At 45.6% G+C, this 19579-nt stretch overlaps 2 protein-coding genes across 7 annotated transcripts in view; one reads left to right on the forward strand and one right to left on the reverse strand.

Moving 5' to 3' along the window:
• Positions 1-19579, forward strand: part of IPO8 (importin 8) — an 88440-nt gene that overhangs the window by 11172 nt on the left and 57689 nt on the right. Inside the window, exons 2-4 of one of the 6 annotated variants that reach the window (XM_005308735.5) lie at positions 12485-12566; positions 14963-15119; positions 18809-18967. The exons of 1 other annotated variant lie outside the window; for it this stretch is intronic. In XM_005308735.5, coding sequence (XP_005308792.2) covers positions 12485-12566; positions 14963-15119; positions 18809-18967 — 398 coding nt within the window. Of the gene's footprint in view, positions 1-12484; positions 12567-14943; positions 15120-18808; positions 18968-19579 lie in introns of all 6 variants that reach the window. 4 more of the 6 variants (XM_008164206.4, XM_042849930.2, XM_042849919.2 and 1 more) reach the window with 4 other exon arrangements.
• On the reverse strand, positions 6791-8678 carry LOC135975498 (uncharacterized). The gene is made up of 2 exons (XM_065566671.1): positions 7991-8678; positions 6791-7394 (listed from the first exon to the last, which is right to left on the reverse strand). Exons 1-2 carry the CDS (start codon positions 8532-8534, stop codon positions 6892-6894), a joined length of 1047 nt encoding a protein of 348 aa, XP_065422743.1. The 5' UTR covers positions 8535-8678; the 3' UTR covers positions 6791-6891.

Consider the following 19579-nt stretch of genomic DNA (forward strand, 5'->3'; position numbering starts at 1 on the left):
AGGGAGGTTGGAGACCTGTACTAGACCTCAGAGTGCTCAACAAATTTGTCAAGGCTCAGAAGTTTAGGATGGTCACATTGGCAATGATTATCCCAGCATTAGAAAAGGGAGTCTGGTTCTCGGACCTTGACCTTCAAGATGCTTACTTTCACATTTCGATCATATTGAATCACAGATGATACCTCAGATTCACACTTGGTCAAGACCACTACCAGTACAGAATACTCCCTTTTAGCATCTTAGAGGTCTGCAAAGTATTCTCCAAAGTCATCTTGGTAGTTGCAGCCCACTTAGTCTCCCAGGGCATTATGATTTATCCTTACCTGGATGATTGTCTCCTCAGGGCGTGTTCCTTCACCAAAGCCCAGCGCGTTACCCAGACTACCCTGGATCTGTTCAAGAACCTGGGCCTGCAAATCAATGCACAAAAATCAACCATTAATACCGGTACAGAAACTAGAATTCATAAGAGTGGATCTCGACTCAGTCCAAGCGAGAGCGCTCCTCCCACATCACAGATTCCTCAGTCTCTCCACACTTTTAGAGACAATGCATCCAGCCCCCAGATATTGGACAGACATTGCCTTTAGCTTTCTGGGACATGTGGCCGGGGGCACATCGCTGATACTTCATGCAGGACTCTGCATGAGATGCCTCCAATCATGGTTCAGTTAGGTTTACAGACTGAACAAGGACAACTAGACAAACTGCTATTGATGCCCACCAAAATCAAACAATCCCTGAATGGGTGGAAAGACCCAGCAAACACCTGCATGGGAATCTTGTTTGCTCAACCTCCTCCATCACTACTACTCACTACCTACGCATCCCTTATAAGATGGAGCACACATCTCAATAGTCTCACAGTACAGGGCAAATGGTCTTCATCTGAGACGTGTCTTCATATCAATTTACTTGAACTCTGAGTGTTCAGGAACATATAAGTTCACTTCCTGACGATGATCAGAGGCGCACACACACAAAGATCGTGATGTATAATATAGCCTGCATGTATTACATAAACCGAAAAGCAGGCGCGAGATCACCCTCCCTTTGTATGGAAGCACTAAAGCTATGGAACTGGTGTATTTCCCACATTGTTACACTATCAGTGGCTTACCTACTAGGAGTACACAACATAACAGTGGACAGTCTCAGCCACAAATTTCCCCACAATCATGAGTGAGAGATAGACTCAGTGGTACTCTGCAATATATTCCAATGATGGGGACACAGATAGTAGACTGCTTCGCTACTTCTCAGAACAAGAAACGCCCATGGTACTGTGATGGGTTGGATCACAGAAACCCCCTTGGGAGCTGACACCTGATGTATCAAGACTACCCCTGCTCCTGTTTTCCCTGCCAGCACCCTGTCTTGCTGAGCCAGACACTCCCGTCTGCTTCAACACGGGACCCAGGGTCTGAATCACTTGTCCCAAAGTTGCAAGTTTACCTGAAAACAGCTCACGGAAGTGTGCTTGTCTTTGTCACTCAGATGCCCAACTCCCAATGGGGTCTAAACCCAAATAAATCCGTTTTACCCTGTATAAAGCTTATGCAGGGCAAACTCATAAATTGTTCGCCCTCTATAACACTGATAGAGAGATATGCACAGTTGTTTGCTCCCCCAGGTATTAATACATACTCTGAGTTAATTAATAAGGAAAAAAGTGATTTTATTAAATACAGAAAATAGGATTTAAGTGGTTCCAAGTAGTGACAGACAGAACAAAGTAAGTCACCAAGCAAAATAAAATAAAATGCGCAAATCTATGTCTAATCAAACTAAATACAGATAAGTTCCTCACCAGTTCCAGAATGCTCCCTTTTACAGGCTAATCTCCTTTTAGCCTGTGTCCAGCAATCACTCAAACCCCCTGTAGTTACTGTCGTTTGTTCCAGTTCCCTTCAAGTATCCTTGGGGGGGTGGAGAGGCTCCTTCCTTAGCCAGCTGAAGACAAAATGGAGGGGTCTCCCACGGGTTTAAATAGACTGTCTCTTGTGGGTGGAGACCCCCCTCCTCCCTCCTATGCAAAGTCCAGCTCCAAGATGGAGTTCTGGAGTCACCTGGGCAAGTCACATGTCCCTGCATGACTCAGTCTTTACAGGCCGAAGCCATTGTCCACATGGTATCTTGCATGTCTCCAGGAAGACTTCTTGTGTGGATTGGAGCATTCCAAGATGCATTGTTCTCCAAACGTTTCCTGATCAGGTACTTAACCTGGCGAATTCCTTCCTAAAGAAGCTGACCAAATGCCTCACAAAGCTTACTTAGAAACCAAGCAAGCATACAGCCCATATTCTTAACCTCAAGTAGAAAATGATATATATGTACAAATAGGATGAATAGATATAGTAGACCATAACCTTTACGGAGATATATTACATGGCACAGGCAGCACAAAACATACTCCAGTTATGTCATACATACATTTATAAGCACCCGCCCCCCCAAAGCCTTATGGGGTACACTGTCACAAGTACCGCTCCAGAACAGGCATCAGCCAGCACTCCATGGGGGACTCTCTCCTCCTCTCATGGGAGAAGGGCCTCCTTTACGCCTTTTCCCCCATTCCCTCTATTGCTGAAAGTCCTGGTTGAAAGTAAAAAGAGAAAAAGCAAACATAATATTGATCGCTTCCACCTGGCCCAGGCAGACGTGGTACCCTTACCTGTCACAACTGGCGCTGTGTCTACCGATGACTCTTCAATCACTCCTTACCTCCTCTTGCAGAGTGAGAGACACACTCTTCATCACCAACCTACAGATACTACAGCTCAAAGCCTGGCTCCTTCATGGTTCCAGCACTTAGAAACATCATGTTCTGAAGAGGTACAAGAAGTGTTATTAAAGTGGCTATCCATTGCACTTACCTACAGAAGTGGTCCAGGTTCTGGATCTGGTGCCAATCCAAAAGGATCACACCAGATACTACCACTCTACCCATAGTCCAGTGGCTCTCAACTTTTCCAGACTACTGTACCTCTTTCAGGAGTCTGATTTATCTTGAGTACCCCCAAGTTTCACCTCACTTAAAAACTACTTGCTTACAAAATCAGGCATAAAAATACAAAAATGTCACAGCTCACTATTACTGAAAAATTGCTTACTTTTTAATTTTTACCATATAGTTATAAAATAAATCAATTGGAATATAAATATTGTACTTGCATTTAGTGTATAGTATAGAGAGCAGTATAACAAGTCGTATGAAATTTTAGTTTGTACTGACTTTGCTAGTGCTTTTTATGTAGCCTGTTGTAAAACTAGGCAAATATCTAGATGAGTTGATGTACCCCCTAGAAGACCGTTGCATACCCGCAGGGATATGCATACTCCTAGTTGAGACTACTGTCTCAGGGTACGTCTACACTACGAAATTAGTTCGAATTTATAGAAGCCGGTTTTATTGAAATCGGTTGTATACAGCCGATTGTGTGTGTCCACACAATAAAATGCTCTAGGTGCTCTAGTCGGCGGACCGCGTCCACAGTACAAGGCTAGCGTCGACTTCCAGAGCATTGCACTATGGGTAGCTATCCCACAGCTATCCCACAGTTCCCGCAGTCTCCGCCGCCCCTTTGAATTCTGGGTTGAGATCCCAATGCCCGGATGATGCAAAACAGTGTCGCGGGCGGTTCTGGGTACATGTCGTCAGGCCCCTCCCTCCCCCGTCACAGCAACGGCAGACAATAGATTCGCGCCTCTTTACCTGGGTTACCTGAGTTACCTGTGCAGACAACATGGAGCCCGCTCAGCTGAGCTCACCGTCACCATATGTCCTCTGGGTGTCGGCAGACGTGGGACTGCATTGCTGCACAGCAGCAGCTGCTAACTGCCTTTTGGCGGTAGACGGTGCAGTAGACTGGTAGCCTTCATCGGCGATCTGGGTGCTGGCAGCCGTGGGGCTTGCCTTTTGGCAGTAAATGGTGTATTACGACTATTAGCCGTCCTATTACAAGTCGGGTCATCGCACATTAGCAGAGTCTTCCCCGAGCAGCCGATTGTGCAATAGGCCTGAAGACCATCGTCATACGCCGCCCCGTATTTGCTGCCAAGCACCCAGAAAGATGCCGAGGGCTATCAGTCACGCTGCACCGTCGTCTTAAGATGTAAAAAATAGATTTGCTCTGTATTCATTTGCTTCCCCCTCCCTCCGTCAAATCAACGGCCTGCTAAGCCCAGGGTTTTCAGTTTAATCTTTGGGGGGAACATTCTGTGTGACAGTTGTTTGTGTTTCTCCCTGATGCACAGCCACCGTTCTTGATTTTAATTCCCTGTGCCTGTACGCCATGTCGTCACTCGGCCCCCCTCCCTCCTTCCCCTAGTCCGTCAGATACTACGTTTGCGCCACAGCTCAGAGAGCCGAGAAGCGGTTCGCGCCTTTTCTTTGAATTCTGGGTTGAGATCCCAATGCCCGGATGATGCAAAACAGTGTCGCGGGCGGTTCTGGGTACATGTCGTCAGGCCCCTCCCCCCTCGTCACAGCAACGCAGACAATAGATTCGCGCCTTTTTACCTGGGTTACCTGTGCAGACAACATATCACGGCAAGCATGGAGCCCGCTCAGCTCAGCTGAGCTCACCGTCACCATATGTCCTCTGGGTGCTGGCAGACGTGGGACTGCATTGCTACACAGCAGCAGCTGCTAACTGCCTTTTGGCGGTAGACGGTGTAGCATGAGTGATAGCCATGGGGCTGGCAGCCGTAGGGCTGCATTGCACCAGCCCCTTGCCAGGCGATGGTATATTATGACTGGTATCCGTCGTCATCGTATTGGTGTGGCTGTCAATCATGGCCACCTGGGCAGACATGCTACTGTTTCGATGATGATGGCTACCAGTCGTAATATACTATTTTCTGCCAATTGCCCAGTATTGTCTGCTAAGCACCCAGAAGAGGCCGAGGGCGATGCTGGGTGCTGGCGGACGTGGGGCTGGCAGACGTGGGGCTGCATTGCTACACAGCAGCAGCCCCTTGCCTTTTGGCAGATGATGGTATTTTATGATTGGTATCCGTCATCGTCGTACTGGTATGGCTGTCACTCATGCTGCACCGTCGGCTGCCACCTTAAGATGTAAAAAATAGATTTGTTCTGTATTCATATGCTTCCCCTTCCTCCGTGAAATCAATGGCCTGCTAAGCCCAGGGTTTTCATTTTAATCTTTGGGGGGACCATTCTGTGTGACAGTTGTTTGTGTTTCTCCCTGTTCCTGTACCTGTACGCCATGTCGTCACTCGGCCCTCCCTCCCTCCCGCCCTCCCTCCTTCTCCTGGTCCATCAGATACTACTTTCGCGCCTTTTTTCTGACCAGGCGCCATAGCTAGCACTGGGATCATGGAGCCCGCTCAGATCACCGCGGCAATTATGAGCACTATGAACACCACGCGCATTGTCCTGGAGTATATGCAGAGCCAGGACATGCCAAGGCGAAACCCGGACCAGGCGAGGAGGCGATTGCAGCGCGGCGACGAGAGTGATGAGGAAATTGACATGGACATAGACCTCTCACAAGGCACAGGCACCAGCAATGTGGAAATCATGGTGTCACTGGGGCAGGTTGATGCCGTGGAACGCCGATTCTGGGCCCGGGAAACAAGCACAGACTGGTGGGACCGCATCGTGCTGCAGGTATGGGACGATTCCCAGTGGCTGCGAAACTTTCGCATGCGTAAGGGCACTTTCATGGAACTTTGTGACTTGCTGTCCCCTGCCCTGAAACGCCAGGATACCAAGATGAGAGCAGCCCTCACAGTTGAGAAGCGAGTGGCGATAGCCCTGTGGAAGCTTGCAACGCCAGACAGCTACCGGTCAGTCGGGAATCAATTTGGAGTGGGCAAATCTACAGTGGGGGCTGCTGTGATCCAATTTGCCAGGGCAATGAAAGACCTGGTGATAGCAAGGGTAGTGACTCTGGGCAACGTGCAGTCAATAGTGGATGGTTTTGCTGAAATGGGATTCCCAAACTGTGGCGGGGCCATAGACGGAACCCATATCCCTATCTTGTCACCGGAGCACCAAGCCACCGACTACATAAACCGCAAGGGGTACTTTTCAATGCTGCTGCAAGCCCTGGTGGATCACAAGGGACGTTTCACCAACATCAACGTGGGATGGCCGGGAAAGGTACATGATGCTCGCGTCTTCAGGAACTCTGCTCTGTTTCGAAAGCTGGAGGAAGGGACTTTCTTCCCGGACCAGAAAGTGACCATTGGGGATGTTGAAATGCCTATCGTGATCCTTGGGGACCCAGCCTACCCCTTAATGCCATGGCTCATGAAGCCGTACACAGGCAGCCTGGACAGGAGTCAGGACCTGTTCAACTACAGGCTGAGCAAGTGCCGAATGGTGGTGGAATGTGCATTTGGACGTTTAAAAGCGCGCTGGCGCAGCTTACTGACTCGCTCAGACCTCAGCGAAAAGAATATCCCCATTGTTATTGCTACTTGCTGTGCGCTCCACAATATCTGTGAGAGTAAGGGGGAGACCTTTATGGCGGGGTGGGAGGTTGAGGCAACTCGCCTGGCCGCTGATTACGCGCAGCCAGACACCAGGGCGGTTAGAGGAGCACAGCAGGGCGCGGTGCGCATCAGAGAAGCTTTGAAAACGAGTTTTGTGACTGGCCAGGCTACTGTGTGAAACTTCTGTTTGTTTCTCCTTGATGAACCCTCCGAACCCCCCCCACCGACCCGGTTCACTCTACTTCCCTGTAAACCAACCACCCCACCCCACCCTCCCCTCCCGCTTGCAGAGGCAATAAAGTCATTTTTTTTTAACATTCATGCATTCTTTATTAGTTCCTTACAGAGGTAGGGGGATAATTGCCAAGGTAGCCTGGGATGGGTGGGGGAGGAGGGATGGAAAAGGACACACTGCATTTTAAAACTTTAACTCTTATTGAAGGCCAGCCTTCTGATGCTTGGGCGATCATCTGGGGTGGAGTGACTGGGTGGACGGAGGCCCCCCCACCGTGTTCTTGGGCGTCTGGGTGAGGAGGCTATGGAACTTGGGGAGGAGGGCTGTTGGTTACACAGGGGCTGTAGCGGCGGTCTCTGCTCCTGCTGCCTTTCCTGCAACTCAACCATACGCTCGAGCATATCAGTTTGATGCTCCAGCAGACGGAGCATTGCCTCTTGCCGTCTGTCTGCAAGCTGACGCCACCTATCGTCTTCAGCCCGCCACTTGCTCTGTTCTTCCCGCGATTCAGCCCGCCACCTCTCCTCTCGTTCATATTGGGCTTTTCTCATCTCCGTCATTGACTGCCTCCACGCATTCTGCTGTGCTCTATCAGCCTGGGCAGACATCTGCAGCTCCGTGAACATCTCGTCCCTCGTCCTACGTTTTCTCTTTCTAATGTTCACGAGCCTCTGCGAAGGAGAAACATTTGCAGCTGGCGGAGGAGAAGGGAGAGGTGGTTAAAAAAGACACATTTTAGAGAACAATGGGTACACTCTTTCATTACAAGGTCGCATATTTCGGCTTGCAGGCAGCCATCGTAGGCCACAGTGTTTTGGCTTTTTTAACCTTCTTAACATGCGGGAAAGGTTGCAAACAGCAGCGCATTTCCCATATCAAGGATGAATTGGGTTGTCCATTTAAAATGGGGTTTCAATGTAAAAGGAGTGGCTGCGGTTTCCCGGTTAACATGCGGCACAAACACAAGTAAACCCCCCCCCCCCCACACACACACACGATTCTCTGGGATGATCACTTCACCCCTCCCCCCACCGCGTGGTTAACAGCGGGGAACATTTCTGGTCAGAAGAGCAGGAACGGGCGCCTCTGAATGTCCCCTTAATAAAATCACCCCATTTCAACCAGGAGAGCTTTCTGGAGATGTCCCTGGAGGATTTCCGCTCCATCCCCATACACGTTAACAGACTTTTCCAGTAGATGTACTGGCCGCGATTGCCAGGGCAAAGTAATCATTAAACACGCTTGCTTTTTTTTTGTAATGTTTACAAATAGTTACAAAGTTACACTCACCAGAGGTCTCCTGTGTGCCCTGAGGGTCTTGGGTGAGTTCGGGGGTTACTGGTTCCAGGTCCAGGGTCACAAACATATCCTGGCTGTTGGGGAAACCGGTTTCTCCGCTTCCTTGCTGCTGTGAGCTACCTACAGTACCTCCATCGTCATCATCCTCCTCGTTCCCCGAACCGTCTTCCCTGTGTGTTTCTCCAGTGAGAGAGTCATAGCACACGGTTGGGGTAGTGGTGGCTGCACCCCCTAGGATCGCATGCAGCTCCGCGTAGTAGCGGCAAGTTTGCGGCTCTGCCCCGGACCTTCCGTTTGCTTCTCTGGCTTTGTGGTAAGCTTGCCGTAGCTCCTTAATTTTCACGCGGCACTGCTGTGTGTCCCTGTTATGGCCTCGGTCCTTCATGGCCTTGGAGATCTTTTCTAATACTTTTCCATTTCTTTTACTGCTACGGAGTTCAGCTATCACTGCTTCATCTCCCCATATGGCGAGCAGATCTCGTACCTCCCGTTCGGTCCATGCTGGAGCTCTTTTGCGATCCTGGGAGGACTCCATCACGGTTACCTGTGCTGATGAGCTCTGCGGGGTCACCTGTGCTCTCCACGCTGGGCAAACAGGAAATGAAATTCAAACCTTCGCGGGTCTTTTCCTGTCTACCTGGTCAGTGCATCTGAGTTGAGAGTGCTGTCCAGAGCGGTCACAATGAAGCACTGTGGGATAGCTCCCGGAGGCCAATAACGTCGAATTCCGTCCACACTACCCCAATTCCGACCCGCAAAGACCGGTTTTATCGCTAATCCCCTCGTCAGAGGTGGTGTAAAGAAACCGGTTTAAAGGACCCTTTAAGTCGAAAGAAAGGGCTTCGTTGTGTGGACGTGTCCAGGCTTAATTCGGTTTAACGCCGCTAAAGTCGACCTAAACCCGTAGTGTAGACCAGGCCTAAGACTGTTTGTTGGATCTCAAGTAATGGGGACTTTCATTAGCTTGTTAAAAGTACACTTAGCAGCAATAGCAACCTTCCACCGGAAGGTGGAAGGGTACTCAGTTTTTCCCCACCTGACTATGAAGAGGTTTCTCAAAGACATAGCGAACCTCTGTCCCCAACCCAAGCTTCCTGCCCCATAATGGGACCTCAGTGTAGTATTAAAAGGACTGACTAGACCGCCCTTTGTACCTGTGGCCACTTGTTCTTTAACTCACCTTTCCATGAAGACAGCGTTCCTGATTGCCATTATCTCGGCAAGAGGATAGGGGAGATGCGCTATCAGAGAGCGGCACTGATAGCGTATCTCCCCTTCAAAGTGTTCTTCCGTGACAAAGTTCCACTTAGACCACATCCAAAGTTCACCCCAAATTGATTTCTGCATTTCACATGAATCAACTCATTCTCTTTCCAACGTTTTATCCCAAGCTTTATCAGGATAATAGGGAAGCCATCCTCCATATGCTCGACATAAGGAGAGCCATGGCCTTTTATTTGGACAGGACAAGAATTTTTAGAAAATCTCTGAGACTCTTCCTCGCCGTTGCGGACAGGTTTAGAGGTACAGCGATTTCAGCTCAAAGACTCTCTGAATGGGTCTCAAACTGTATCAAACTCTTATCAGATTTGCAACTTAGCACCCCTATCTACAATCTGCACACATTCTATGAGATCGGTTTCCTCAGCCATTGCAGTCTCCAAGGGTATCCCTGTATCAGAAATCTGCAGAGCAGCTACCTGGGCATCTGCACATACTGTGACAGATCCAGACCAGTGGGGTACAGGAGTCTGGTAGAGGACAAATATACTGGTCACTGGATGAGTAGTTTTCTGTTCCCTGAGTGACCAGAGCAGGGGCTGCACTAGAGTAATCAGGAACCTGCTAGAACCAGTTAAGGCAGGCAGGCTAATTAGAACACCTGGAGCCAATTAAGAAGAAACTGCTAGAATCAATTAAGGCAGGCTAATCAGGGCACCTGGGTTTTAAAAGGAGCTCACTTCAGTTTGTGGTGGGAATGTGAGGAGCTGGGAGCAAGAGGCTCAAGGAGCTGAGAGTGAGAGGGTGTGCTGCTGGAGGACTGAGGAGCACAAGCGTTATCAGACACCAGGAGGAAGGCCCTGTGGTGAGAATAAGGAAGGTGTTTGGAGGAGGCCATGGGGAAGTAGCCCAGGGAGTTGTAGCTGTCATGCAGCTGTTACAGGAGGCACTATAGACAGCTGCAGTCCACAGGGCCCTGGGCTGGAACCCGGAGTAGAGGGCGGGCCCAGGTTCCCCCCAAACCTCCCGATTGACCTGGACTGTGGGTTCTTCCAGAGGGGAAGGTCTCTGGGCTGTTCCCCAACCCACATGGTGAATCTCTGAGGCAAGAAAATCCGCCAATAAGCGCAGGACCCACCAAGATAGAGGAGGAACTTTGTCACAATATCTTTGCAGAACACTATGCCATCCTGGGGGACTCTGCTGCAGACACCAGGTTCGGCGCCACGGTACACTCATCCATAACAGACTCGACTCAGAAGCCCCAACCTCCAGTGGGGGGATACTTCTCGGGAGTCACATACAGTGGAGCACACATAGGGACACTACTCAAAGAAGAAGTTACTCACCTTGTGCAGTAACGATGTGTATCCCTATGGATGATCCATGACGTACCCTCTTCTTCGGAGTTCTCATCATAAACTCTGTGGCAGAGAAGAAACTGAGGAGGGTTTACCTGCACACCGTTGGTTAGCCTCATAGCAGATGATGGGGGGCGGGGGAGGCAACGCATGCATGGACTGAGTGGACGCTGCTACTAACATTCTCCAGTCAGCAGCACAGGGATGCAGATACATCTACAATGGAGCACCCATAGGGAAATTACTCAAAGAACCATAGTTATTGCACAAGGCGAGTAACTTCTTCCTTCTCTGCAATTTTGTGTGTTTGAGGGCTTTTCTGAGCCTTCTTATAACCAGCCCTCCCAGGGTATAGTGTCAAGATGGAAATCCTTACCTGGTTTGCTGAAAAACCTGGTGGGAAACAAATAGACTCTGATCTTTCTGTTCAGAGTTGGCAAAAGTGACCTGCCAGTTTGTGCATGATGGCGTGTATCCAAGACCAATGATCTAGATTCCTTGAGCCTGTATCCGTCTCCAGAAGCCCTTGCATATTTGTTGTGTTGCTAGCTGTTACTGCTGTGGCATCATGTCAGGCTATGTTGACACTACAGCTTATATCAGCGTAACTTATGTTGCTCAGGGGGGTGAATAAATCACCCCCCTGAACGACAACATAAGTTACACCAACATAAGCGCCAGTGTGGACACATTTCATTATGGAAATTATCATCATCTCATTATGGAAATGCTAGATCAAGGCATCCGGGCCATGAGAAAGAGACCTAATCATGTATTTCTGAGCAGTTGAATGAGGTGCAGTCCAAGAAATGATGTAGTGTAGTTGTGTTCAATTTTTAGTTAAAGTTCTTCCCTTTCAGCTAGGAAAACCATTAAAACCACTAGAGCTGCCAAATGTAAGTTATCTGAAGAGTATTGGTAAAGCTCGTCCACAGGAGATGAAATAAAGAAAGCTGCGGTCATGCAGACACTGGGAAAAAGCTCTTTGAAACATCAATTGTCTGGAGCTGAGAGAAAAGAGATCATAACTGACTAATAACTACAGATGTTGCTGAGGCTGAAAAGTCACTGAACCATGCAGAGTTCCCTATTCCTCATGCAGGAGGACGCCCATTGAATTGTGGCAGTATACTGCTATCATATTTTCACCTTTTAATCTGGCATGCTTTGCTCAGAAGTTCACTAAGCAGTGTTTTCACTTTAGAAGTTCTTCAGATGTTCTGAAAATGGAGTGTCTGAAAAGTTCCCAGAAAATACACAAAACTTGTGGCTTTGAAATCTAATCTGTCTGCACTTTATTTTAATTATGTATGGCTAGTCCAGTAGGTTTTCCAGATTTTTAATTTTTCTCTTATGTTACTATAAATTTAATCCAACAGTTATATTGCATATAACATAAGCATTTGCCAAATATACTTTAATGTAATTTAAACGATTTACTGATTTAAAAGGGAGTGTGGTAGCATTTCCATTAAACTCTGAAGTATTTCTCACAGAAGTGCTGTGTATCTGTGAAGCAAATCAATATGCATTTGACTCTTTTTAGGGTCAGTATTTTTTTTTTTAAATAATTCAGGCACTTCTGCAGAGTTTATTATTTGTAGTCAGTTTTGTCTAAGTATGTAATATCTCAGAATCTCCAAGAAGGTGCCTTTGTCACATCACTAATGCCACTTCCTTGCCTATATGTGCTCAGTTTCATAAATAATTATTTATGATGCCGGAGGGGGTGAATTCGACAGAAGTGAACTTCCATTCAACTTCCCATGGAAAGTCTCAGAACACTGTAGTAACTCTCTCAAAAATGGTCATCCTAATTTTCTTATTCATTTGGCAATGCAATATTTTAAATTTAAAAAAAAAACCACGAATTTAACTTTGGGTTGTTTTGTATAAATTTCAGTCGTACAAGATCATAAATTTTGCTCCCAGTCTACTACAAATCATAGTTTCGGATCAAGTTGAATTTCCAGTACGTCAAGCAGGTGAGCTAACTTCTTGTTTCATTTTCTTCCTATTGTAAAAAGTCAATAAGATATTAAAACGAAGTGGTGAACTATTGTCATGTCATTAAAATTGACTCTATTTTGGCCTTTGAATTAATATAGGTCAGTGAAGGAGTCCTAATGACTTGGTGATTCACTTTCCGGTGTGGGGGTGAAATCTGGTTATGGCACACTAAACCTTCTCCCTTACTTTCTTGTGTTTGTAGTGAGCTCTCTTAGATTAGTTCGATTGCCCTGCCTTTCTGGGCAAAATTTGGATACACATGAGGGCATGAGGAGCTCAGATTTTTTCATATGAGGAGAGGTGGAGCCCACATGAAGAGGGTATGTGGAGATCGGGGATTTTATCTGAATGGGTCTGTCACTGTTTTGAATCCTTAACATAGAGAAATAGAAGTCCTTATTAACATGGCCAGAGTCAATGCTAGATACTTACAGGCCCTTCCCCCAAAAACAGATCTCAAGAAAGATCCCTTAGATAAGTTATGGGTATATAGCTAGCTAAATGCATCTTGAAGAGAATCCTCATATGCGTGTGGTATAGTTAATATTAAGCATGTGTGTAACTCTTTGCAGGATCAGGACCTAAATTGTTTGTTTATAAAACATGTTGATTAATCCTGTACAATAGGTGGCTAAATGTGAACCTTTAATTAGAACAGCGAGTATTCCACTTTTCCAAGAAGAGTTTGATGGGGGTTTTTCACTCACAGTTCTCTTTCTAGCATATGAAATAGAATTTTCCATAGGAGGTGAGGGGTGGTTGAATTCTTGAGGGGGAGTGGGAGAGTTAAAAAGACCAGTTAATCCCCTGAATGCATTGGGGCATGCTGATGTATGCTGTTCATTTTATTTGGCCTGTATATTATTGTAGATAATCCAACTGTGAATGGCATTGTTAGGACCATGTTGGCATAAAGGGAGGCACTTCATTCAGGTGTCACTTCATTCATATGGTCATTTTAATAAAGTAGACTCTTATTTTAATTTGTCAGAACAAAACAAATGTAGGTGTGGAACATATTTCAGTATTTTTTTGGAGGGAAGGAGGTGGGGAATGGAAAGACAGTAAATTTATACCAAATTGCTAAATCAATAGAATGCTACAGTTGCTGTGAGAGCAAGAATTTATTCAAAATCACAATCCATGTAGAAAGCACATGTCCTGGTGTGACCTCAGTGTGTTAAGCTATTGTATTGGTTGTTCTGGTCCGGTTTTTGTCTGAATACTCTGGTCCATCTGAAAAACAAGTTTTTAAATTTCTGACATCCACTTGACCCTTTTTAACATGCTTTGCACACAAACTACAGAATTTGGTTAATACTCTTCAATCTGTCAAAATTGAGAAAAATATTCTACTTGAATGTGCCCGATTCATGCTTTAATATGCTTTAAAATCCCAATCGGGAATTAACTAAAAAGAAAATAGTGAAAGGATTAGTATTCTAAAGGTTTATTAAGAACTTTCTGCTAATGTTATGTCTGAAAGAAGAGTTACAGGCATTCTTTAGGAGTAAGTGATATTTTCAGCTAAGGATTACCAGATACCACTTTTTAATGACCTTTCATTAAAGGTGATAGGGAACATCTCTGTGGAATTACAGAGAATTTTAATGATGAGATAAGACTTGGGGATGTTACAGTGGACCTTTTTTGCTGGAATAAAAGGTATGCTCCATGCTAGTTCGATACCAGGCAGTTCCCCAAAGTAGAACGTACTGGCCATGCATACAGTTATACTTTGTTTTAAGTCAGCCCTGCAAAACTCTACTTACTGTGGGTGAGTAGGTTATTTTGAAGTTGAGTGAAATATTGTAATTTCCATTCATTATAACTATCACAAATGACAGATGAGTAGCTTTTGTGCCTAGGCTGGTAAATTGTTGTGACAGTTTTGCAAATCTGGTTGTAATAAAGAATACTGTCCAGTAAAGGCTGGCTGAAATAATCCCATATTCTGTTTAGGACCACACATTTGACCCTGATGTTTCTAGTGATGAAAAGCTTGGGTTCGTTGACTAAGATCTCCCACGACAACTTATGCTAAATTATCTATTTGATCTTGTATTTAGTTGTGACACTCTTCTTTAGATCTGGGAAAGGTACGAAGAGCTCTGTGTTGCTTGAAAGCTTCTCTCTGTCACCAGTGGATATTGGTCCAATAAAAGTTATTGTTTCACCCATCTTATCTCTCTAATATTTGCTAAAGGACAGATATGCAGTAGTTCTTAGCCTTCTGCGCTGTTTTGTTGTTCAGCATCACTTTGTGCCACCTTCAGTTGTAATCCACATTGAATGGTAGAGACTTTGCTACAGAACTGAATTTAAGTAATCCTTTCCATGCTGCTATGTTAGGATTTTTTCTGTAACTTAGCTGCCATTTACCTGAAGAACATGGTGACGCAGTACTGGCCAGATCGGGAACCACCACCAGGAGAAGCTGTATTTCCATTCAACATTCATGAAAATGATCGCCAGCAAATTCGTGATAACATTGTGGAAGGAATTATTCGGTCTCCTGACTTAGTGAGGTACATTATACTGTCCATATGTTGATGAAGGGCCTCACTTTCAGAGGTGCTCAGCTTCCGCAACTCCTTTTATTTGTCTCATTAGATTTCAGGCGAGGTCTACACTACCCGCCTGAATCGGCGGGTAGAAATCGATCTCTCGGGGATCGAATTATCGCTGGACTGTTTTTAACTTGCGAGTGTCTTCTGCTCACAATAAGAGATTTACCACAAAGCGTAGAAAGTTTAAAGCAACTCCTGAAACTTGGTCTAGTCACTTTCTGTTTATTTTGCTAATTCAGAGGAGATCGGTGCATGGGGCAGTCATAGAAGTTATTTCAGCCTGCCACTGACCCTCAATTCCAGATAAATACCATTCACATCATAGCCTGAAAATGTATTTTTTTTGGTGCAAAGTCCGTTACTCAGCTGCTTTCATTTCTTTTATACATGTTGGAAGAACTTATTTCAATTAATGTTTTCAGTACCAATGTTTTACAGACCTTAGGAAAGCTAAGATATGCTTCTCTGCTTTTGAGTACAGTGGTCTAATTCATAGGTTTATTACTAGCTATGACTGTTCATTGGCCTAAGTAAAATTAGTTTGATAGTTTGCATCAGGTTTCTAGCGGACAAGAAGAAACCATTTTCCTTCATAAATGCCAACAGGTGGGTTCCTTGTTGGTAATCTCATCAGAAAGGTATTTGTGGGGGAATTCTGCACCAAAAAATTAAAAATTCTGCACACAATATTTTAAAATTCTGCATATTTTATTTGTCAAAATAACACAGTATAATCACACCAGTTTCATTTATTTTGGTACTTTATTCAAAATACCTGTCAGTAAGTATGTCTGTAACAATACAGACAACAAAAAAGATTCAGGAAATGTTTTTTGACAAATAGATTCCTTACTAGCTAAATTAATACAGAAGTTTGAATAATAATTCATTTATAGTACAATATAGAAACTCATTTCCTGCACCCCTCAGAAGCAGTGTAAAGGCTTAGGAGAGTTAGGGGTAACGAGGAGCTGAGGGAGAGGGAAGTAATTGCTGGGAGCCTGGGAGTGAACCTGGAGGGCTGTTGAGTGTGGGTGAGAATTGGTTTTTTTTTTTTTTGTTTTTTTTTTTGAGGGAGGGATTATTAGGGAGTTGGGGAGCCTGCCCAATGCAGACCAGGCTGACCCCAGTCTCTCCCATTCATTCAGGCACATCTGTCCCCATCTTTCCCTGCACCCCCCTCTCCCAATCCCCATGTGTCCCTGCACCCCACTCCCATTCAGCTGTTGGCTCTTTACTGTCACTCCACTAGCTCCTGTGCCCCAGCCTCACTCTTTCCACCCCACTAGCCCTTCTGAACCCCACTCTGAGACACCATCCCCCATTCAGCTGGCCCCACAAGCATGTCACTGTAAGGAAAAGCAGCCTTTGCTCCTTCCCTCTCCTTGCTGGCTGCTCCAGCTGGTGAACCAGCTGCCTTCTCTTCTGATGCCACAGCAGAGGGAAAAAATCTGCAGGGGACATGAATTTTGCATGTGTGCAGTGGCACAGAGTTCACCCAGGAGTAAGAAAGGTAAGGGATTGAATGGCCACAATGACAGAATAGTATCGCAGACGCTTCAATTCTCATGTCTGAATTGTGAGACTCTCACGTTTGAACCCTTTCTTTCATTCGCGTTTATATCTGAAATCTCACTGAATGGAGCTCAGGACTGGGTGCAGGAGCCCATGTATTGAGTAACAAAGCCACTCAAATATGGCCCAGTCGTCCCTCCATCATGCGAGCAGGGAAGGGTCTCCACTATTACAACACCCAGCTCTGGTTATTTCCTCCATGTTGGTGGAGTGTGCCCTGCCTCTATCCACTGCTGGTGGAGCCTGGCCAAAACCTTATTGGCTCTCAGCTCCCAAACAATCAGCCAGTGGGGAGGCAGTAACTGGAATTGTGTGGGATGGGGTGGAGTCAGAGCCTGGGTTGATGGGGCAGCAGAGCGTAGCATAGTGGAGTGGTATGAAGCAACAGCTTCACTAAAAGACTGCACCCATCAGAAACCCAACTTAATCTTTAAAAAGAACTTTTTCTGGAGCTGTGCCCCCTCCCCGTCTTTCTGTAATGTTGTATTAGTATTCAGAAAATCACATGCATTACAGCTTTTCCAACTTGAGATCTCTGGTGCTGGTGACTAGAGTTTCTATTAAAAGCAGTGGTCTCTCCAGGCCAAGGTTGTAGCACAGTGTAGGTACCCTTGCGCTGCTGTTACCTGTACTGTTACTGTTTAATGGATAAATAGTCCTACAGTCTCCCCTGGCATTGTTCCAGAACCGCAGTCAGCACTAAGTTTGGTTATGTCTACCCTACGTAGCTTTTAGTGACACAGCTGTGCCACTACTAACATGCCGCTAAAAGGCACGCAGTGTACCCACTGTTTGTCGGCGGGAGAGAGCTCTCCCGATGACAAAAAACTTCCATCCCCAACGAGCGGCGGTAGCTTTGTCGGCAGGAGAGCACTCCTGCTGACAAAGTGCTGTTCACACCAGTGCTTTTCCTCGACAAAACTTTTGTCTTTCAGGGGGGCGAGGGGTGGCTAATGCCTCTGAACGACAAAAGTTTTGTCGTTCACTTGCCAGTATAGACAAAGCCTTAATCTGAAAAGCACAAAAAAGAAGTTTGACAGGCTTTTGCCATATCATTTTAATTAGTGAAATGTCCAAAATATTTTGATGTTGACCAAAACAATCGCGTCTGAAAACCAGTTGTTTAAAAGTCTATAGGAAGCAATCACCGGGGGTAATGCTTTTAACTTAGCAGGCCAATGCTCAAACCACAACTTGCATAAAGTAGAGGTGTTCTGTCAGTGCCAAGTAGGAATGTGGTGATTTGCTAGAAGGGTAAAAAGAAGCAAGGTCAAACAAACTTTATTATAAGTAGAGCAATGCTGTGGAGGGTATCACCTTTTGCTTGCCAGAGCAATGGTAGGAGGGTGCAGATACAGAAAGATGGCAGGGTGAAGCACAAACTGCAAAGGCATGAGAGGGAGGGGGAAATTGAGGCAAAGCTAAAATGATTAAAAGCTTGAGAGCCCCTTGCTGAATAATACCATCCCTCCACTGAGTGCCTGTATGGAGAATTGCAAAGAGGATTTTCTACAATAGAAAATTAGGTAAAGAGAAAATATTTTTGCAGACTTTTTTCCTCCCTTGGCAGAGTCAAGAACATTGATTTCTAGATGATCCAAGGAAAATCATAATTTGGTGAGGAAACTTCAGGCTGGATCACACACGACTGTTTCATGTTATAAAAATTTGCAAGCTTACATTTTTTTGTTGCTCCTTTTAATTTCATCGGCACTTAAAAAAACTCCTACCGATTAATTTTCAAGGGGTAGTGCTAGTAGCTTTCATAAAGAAACTGTATGTAACACTTGGTAGGTGTGGAGAGTGAAAAGGACGGGAGAAAAAGCAGCTAAAAAGCCTGAAGTTGGAGGAAGAGCGGGTTCCCTTAACATTAACTTCAAGTCTTTTTTGTTCTTCCTTTCTCATCTCCTGGCCCTCTCCCCTCAAACTCTTCTAGTGTTCTCAAAGTATGTATAATCCAGTACATTGTATCCATTAAATAATGAGAGTTCAGGATCAGGTCTTTAATATAAACTGTTCGCTGTTAACATATTTATCTTCTTATAACATATTGCTTTTTCTTCCTTTTTTAGGGCCCAGTTGACAATGTGCCTCCGTGCTATCATTAAGCATGACTTTCCTGGCCATTGGACAGCAGTTGTAGACAAGATAGGCTATTACTTGCAGTCTCAGAACAGTGGGAGCTGGCTTGGCAGCCTGCTGTGTTTGTATCAGCTGGTGAAAACGTATGAGTAAGTGGATTTCCATCAGTGGAATAGAAATCAGTGTTATCTCAGCTGATTTCTTTACTTGGAAAGAAATAGCCGAAAGAGTATTGACAATTCTGTAGGGAATTCAGATGACGGATGGGAATTTCTGATGCCCATATGCTTTCTTTCTTGTATGTAAATGAGAACTTTTCATCATATCTATATTGACAGCAATTTGAGAGCAGAAAATACAGCAGCAGTCAGAGTTTTAGGGTATGTCTGTGCTGCAGAGAAAAACCCATGGTGCAGAGTCTCAGAGCCTGGGTCTGTTGGCTCAGACTGCAGGGCTAAAAATAGCAGTGTAGATGTTCCTGCTCGGGCTGGAGACCAGACTCTGAAACCCAGTGGGAAAGCGAGGTGGTCTCAGAGCCCAGGCTCAAGCCTGACCGAAAGTGTCCACACTGCTATTTTTAGCCCTCTGAGCCTGAGTCAGTTGTCCCAGGCTCAGAGACTTGGCACTGTGGATTTTTCTTTGCAGGGTAGACATACCCTTGCTGATTTTTCTTTTTCCAATCTAACTTTTTTTTTTTTTTTGGGTTTCTTCCTTGGGTATTTTACTTGAGTAGAACTATTTGTGAATAAATAAATGTATTT

The sequence above is a fragment of the Chrysemys picta genome, chromosome 1 (assembly GCF_011386835.1).
Source record: "Chrysemys picta bellii isolate R12L10 chromosome 1, ASM1138683v2, whole genome shotgun sequence".
NCBI classification, from domain to species: Eukaryota; Metazoa; Chordata; order Testudines; family Emydidae; genus Chrysemys; species Chrysemys picta.

Coding starts and splice junctions, on each gene's coding strand:
- LOC135975498 (XM_065566671.1), bottom strand. CDS start 8,534: ATGGAGTCCTCCCAGGATCGCAAAAGAGCTCCAGCATGGACCGAACGG. Junction 7,395..7,990: donor GGGCACACAGGAGACCTCTG/GTGAGTGTAACT, acceptor CTCCTCCGCCAG/CTGCAAATGTTTCTCCTTCG.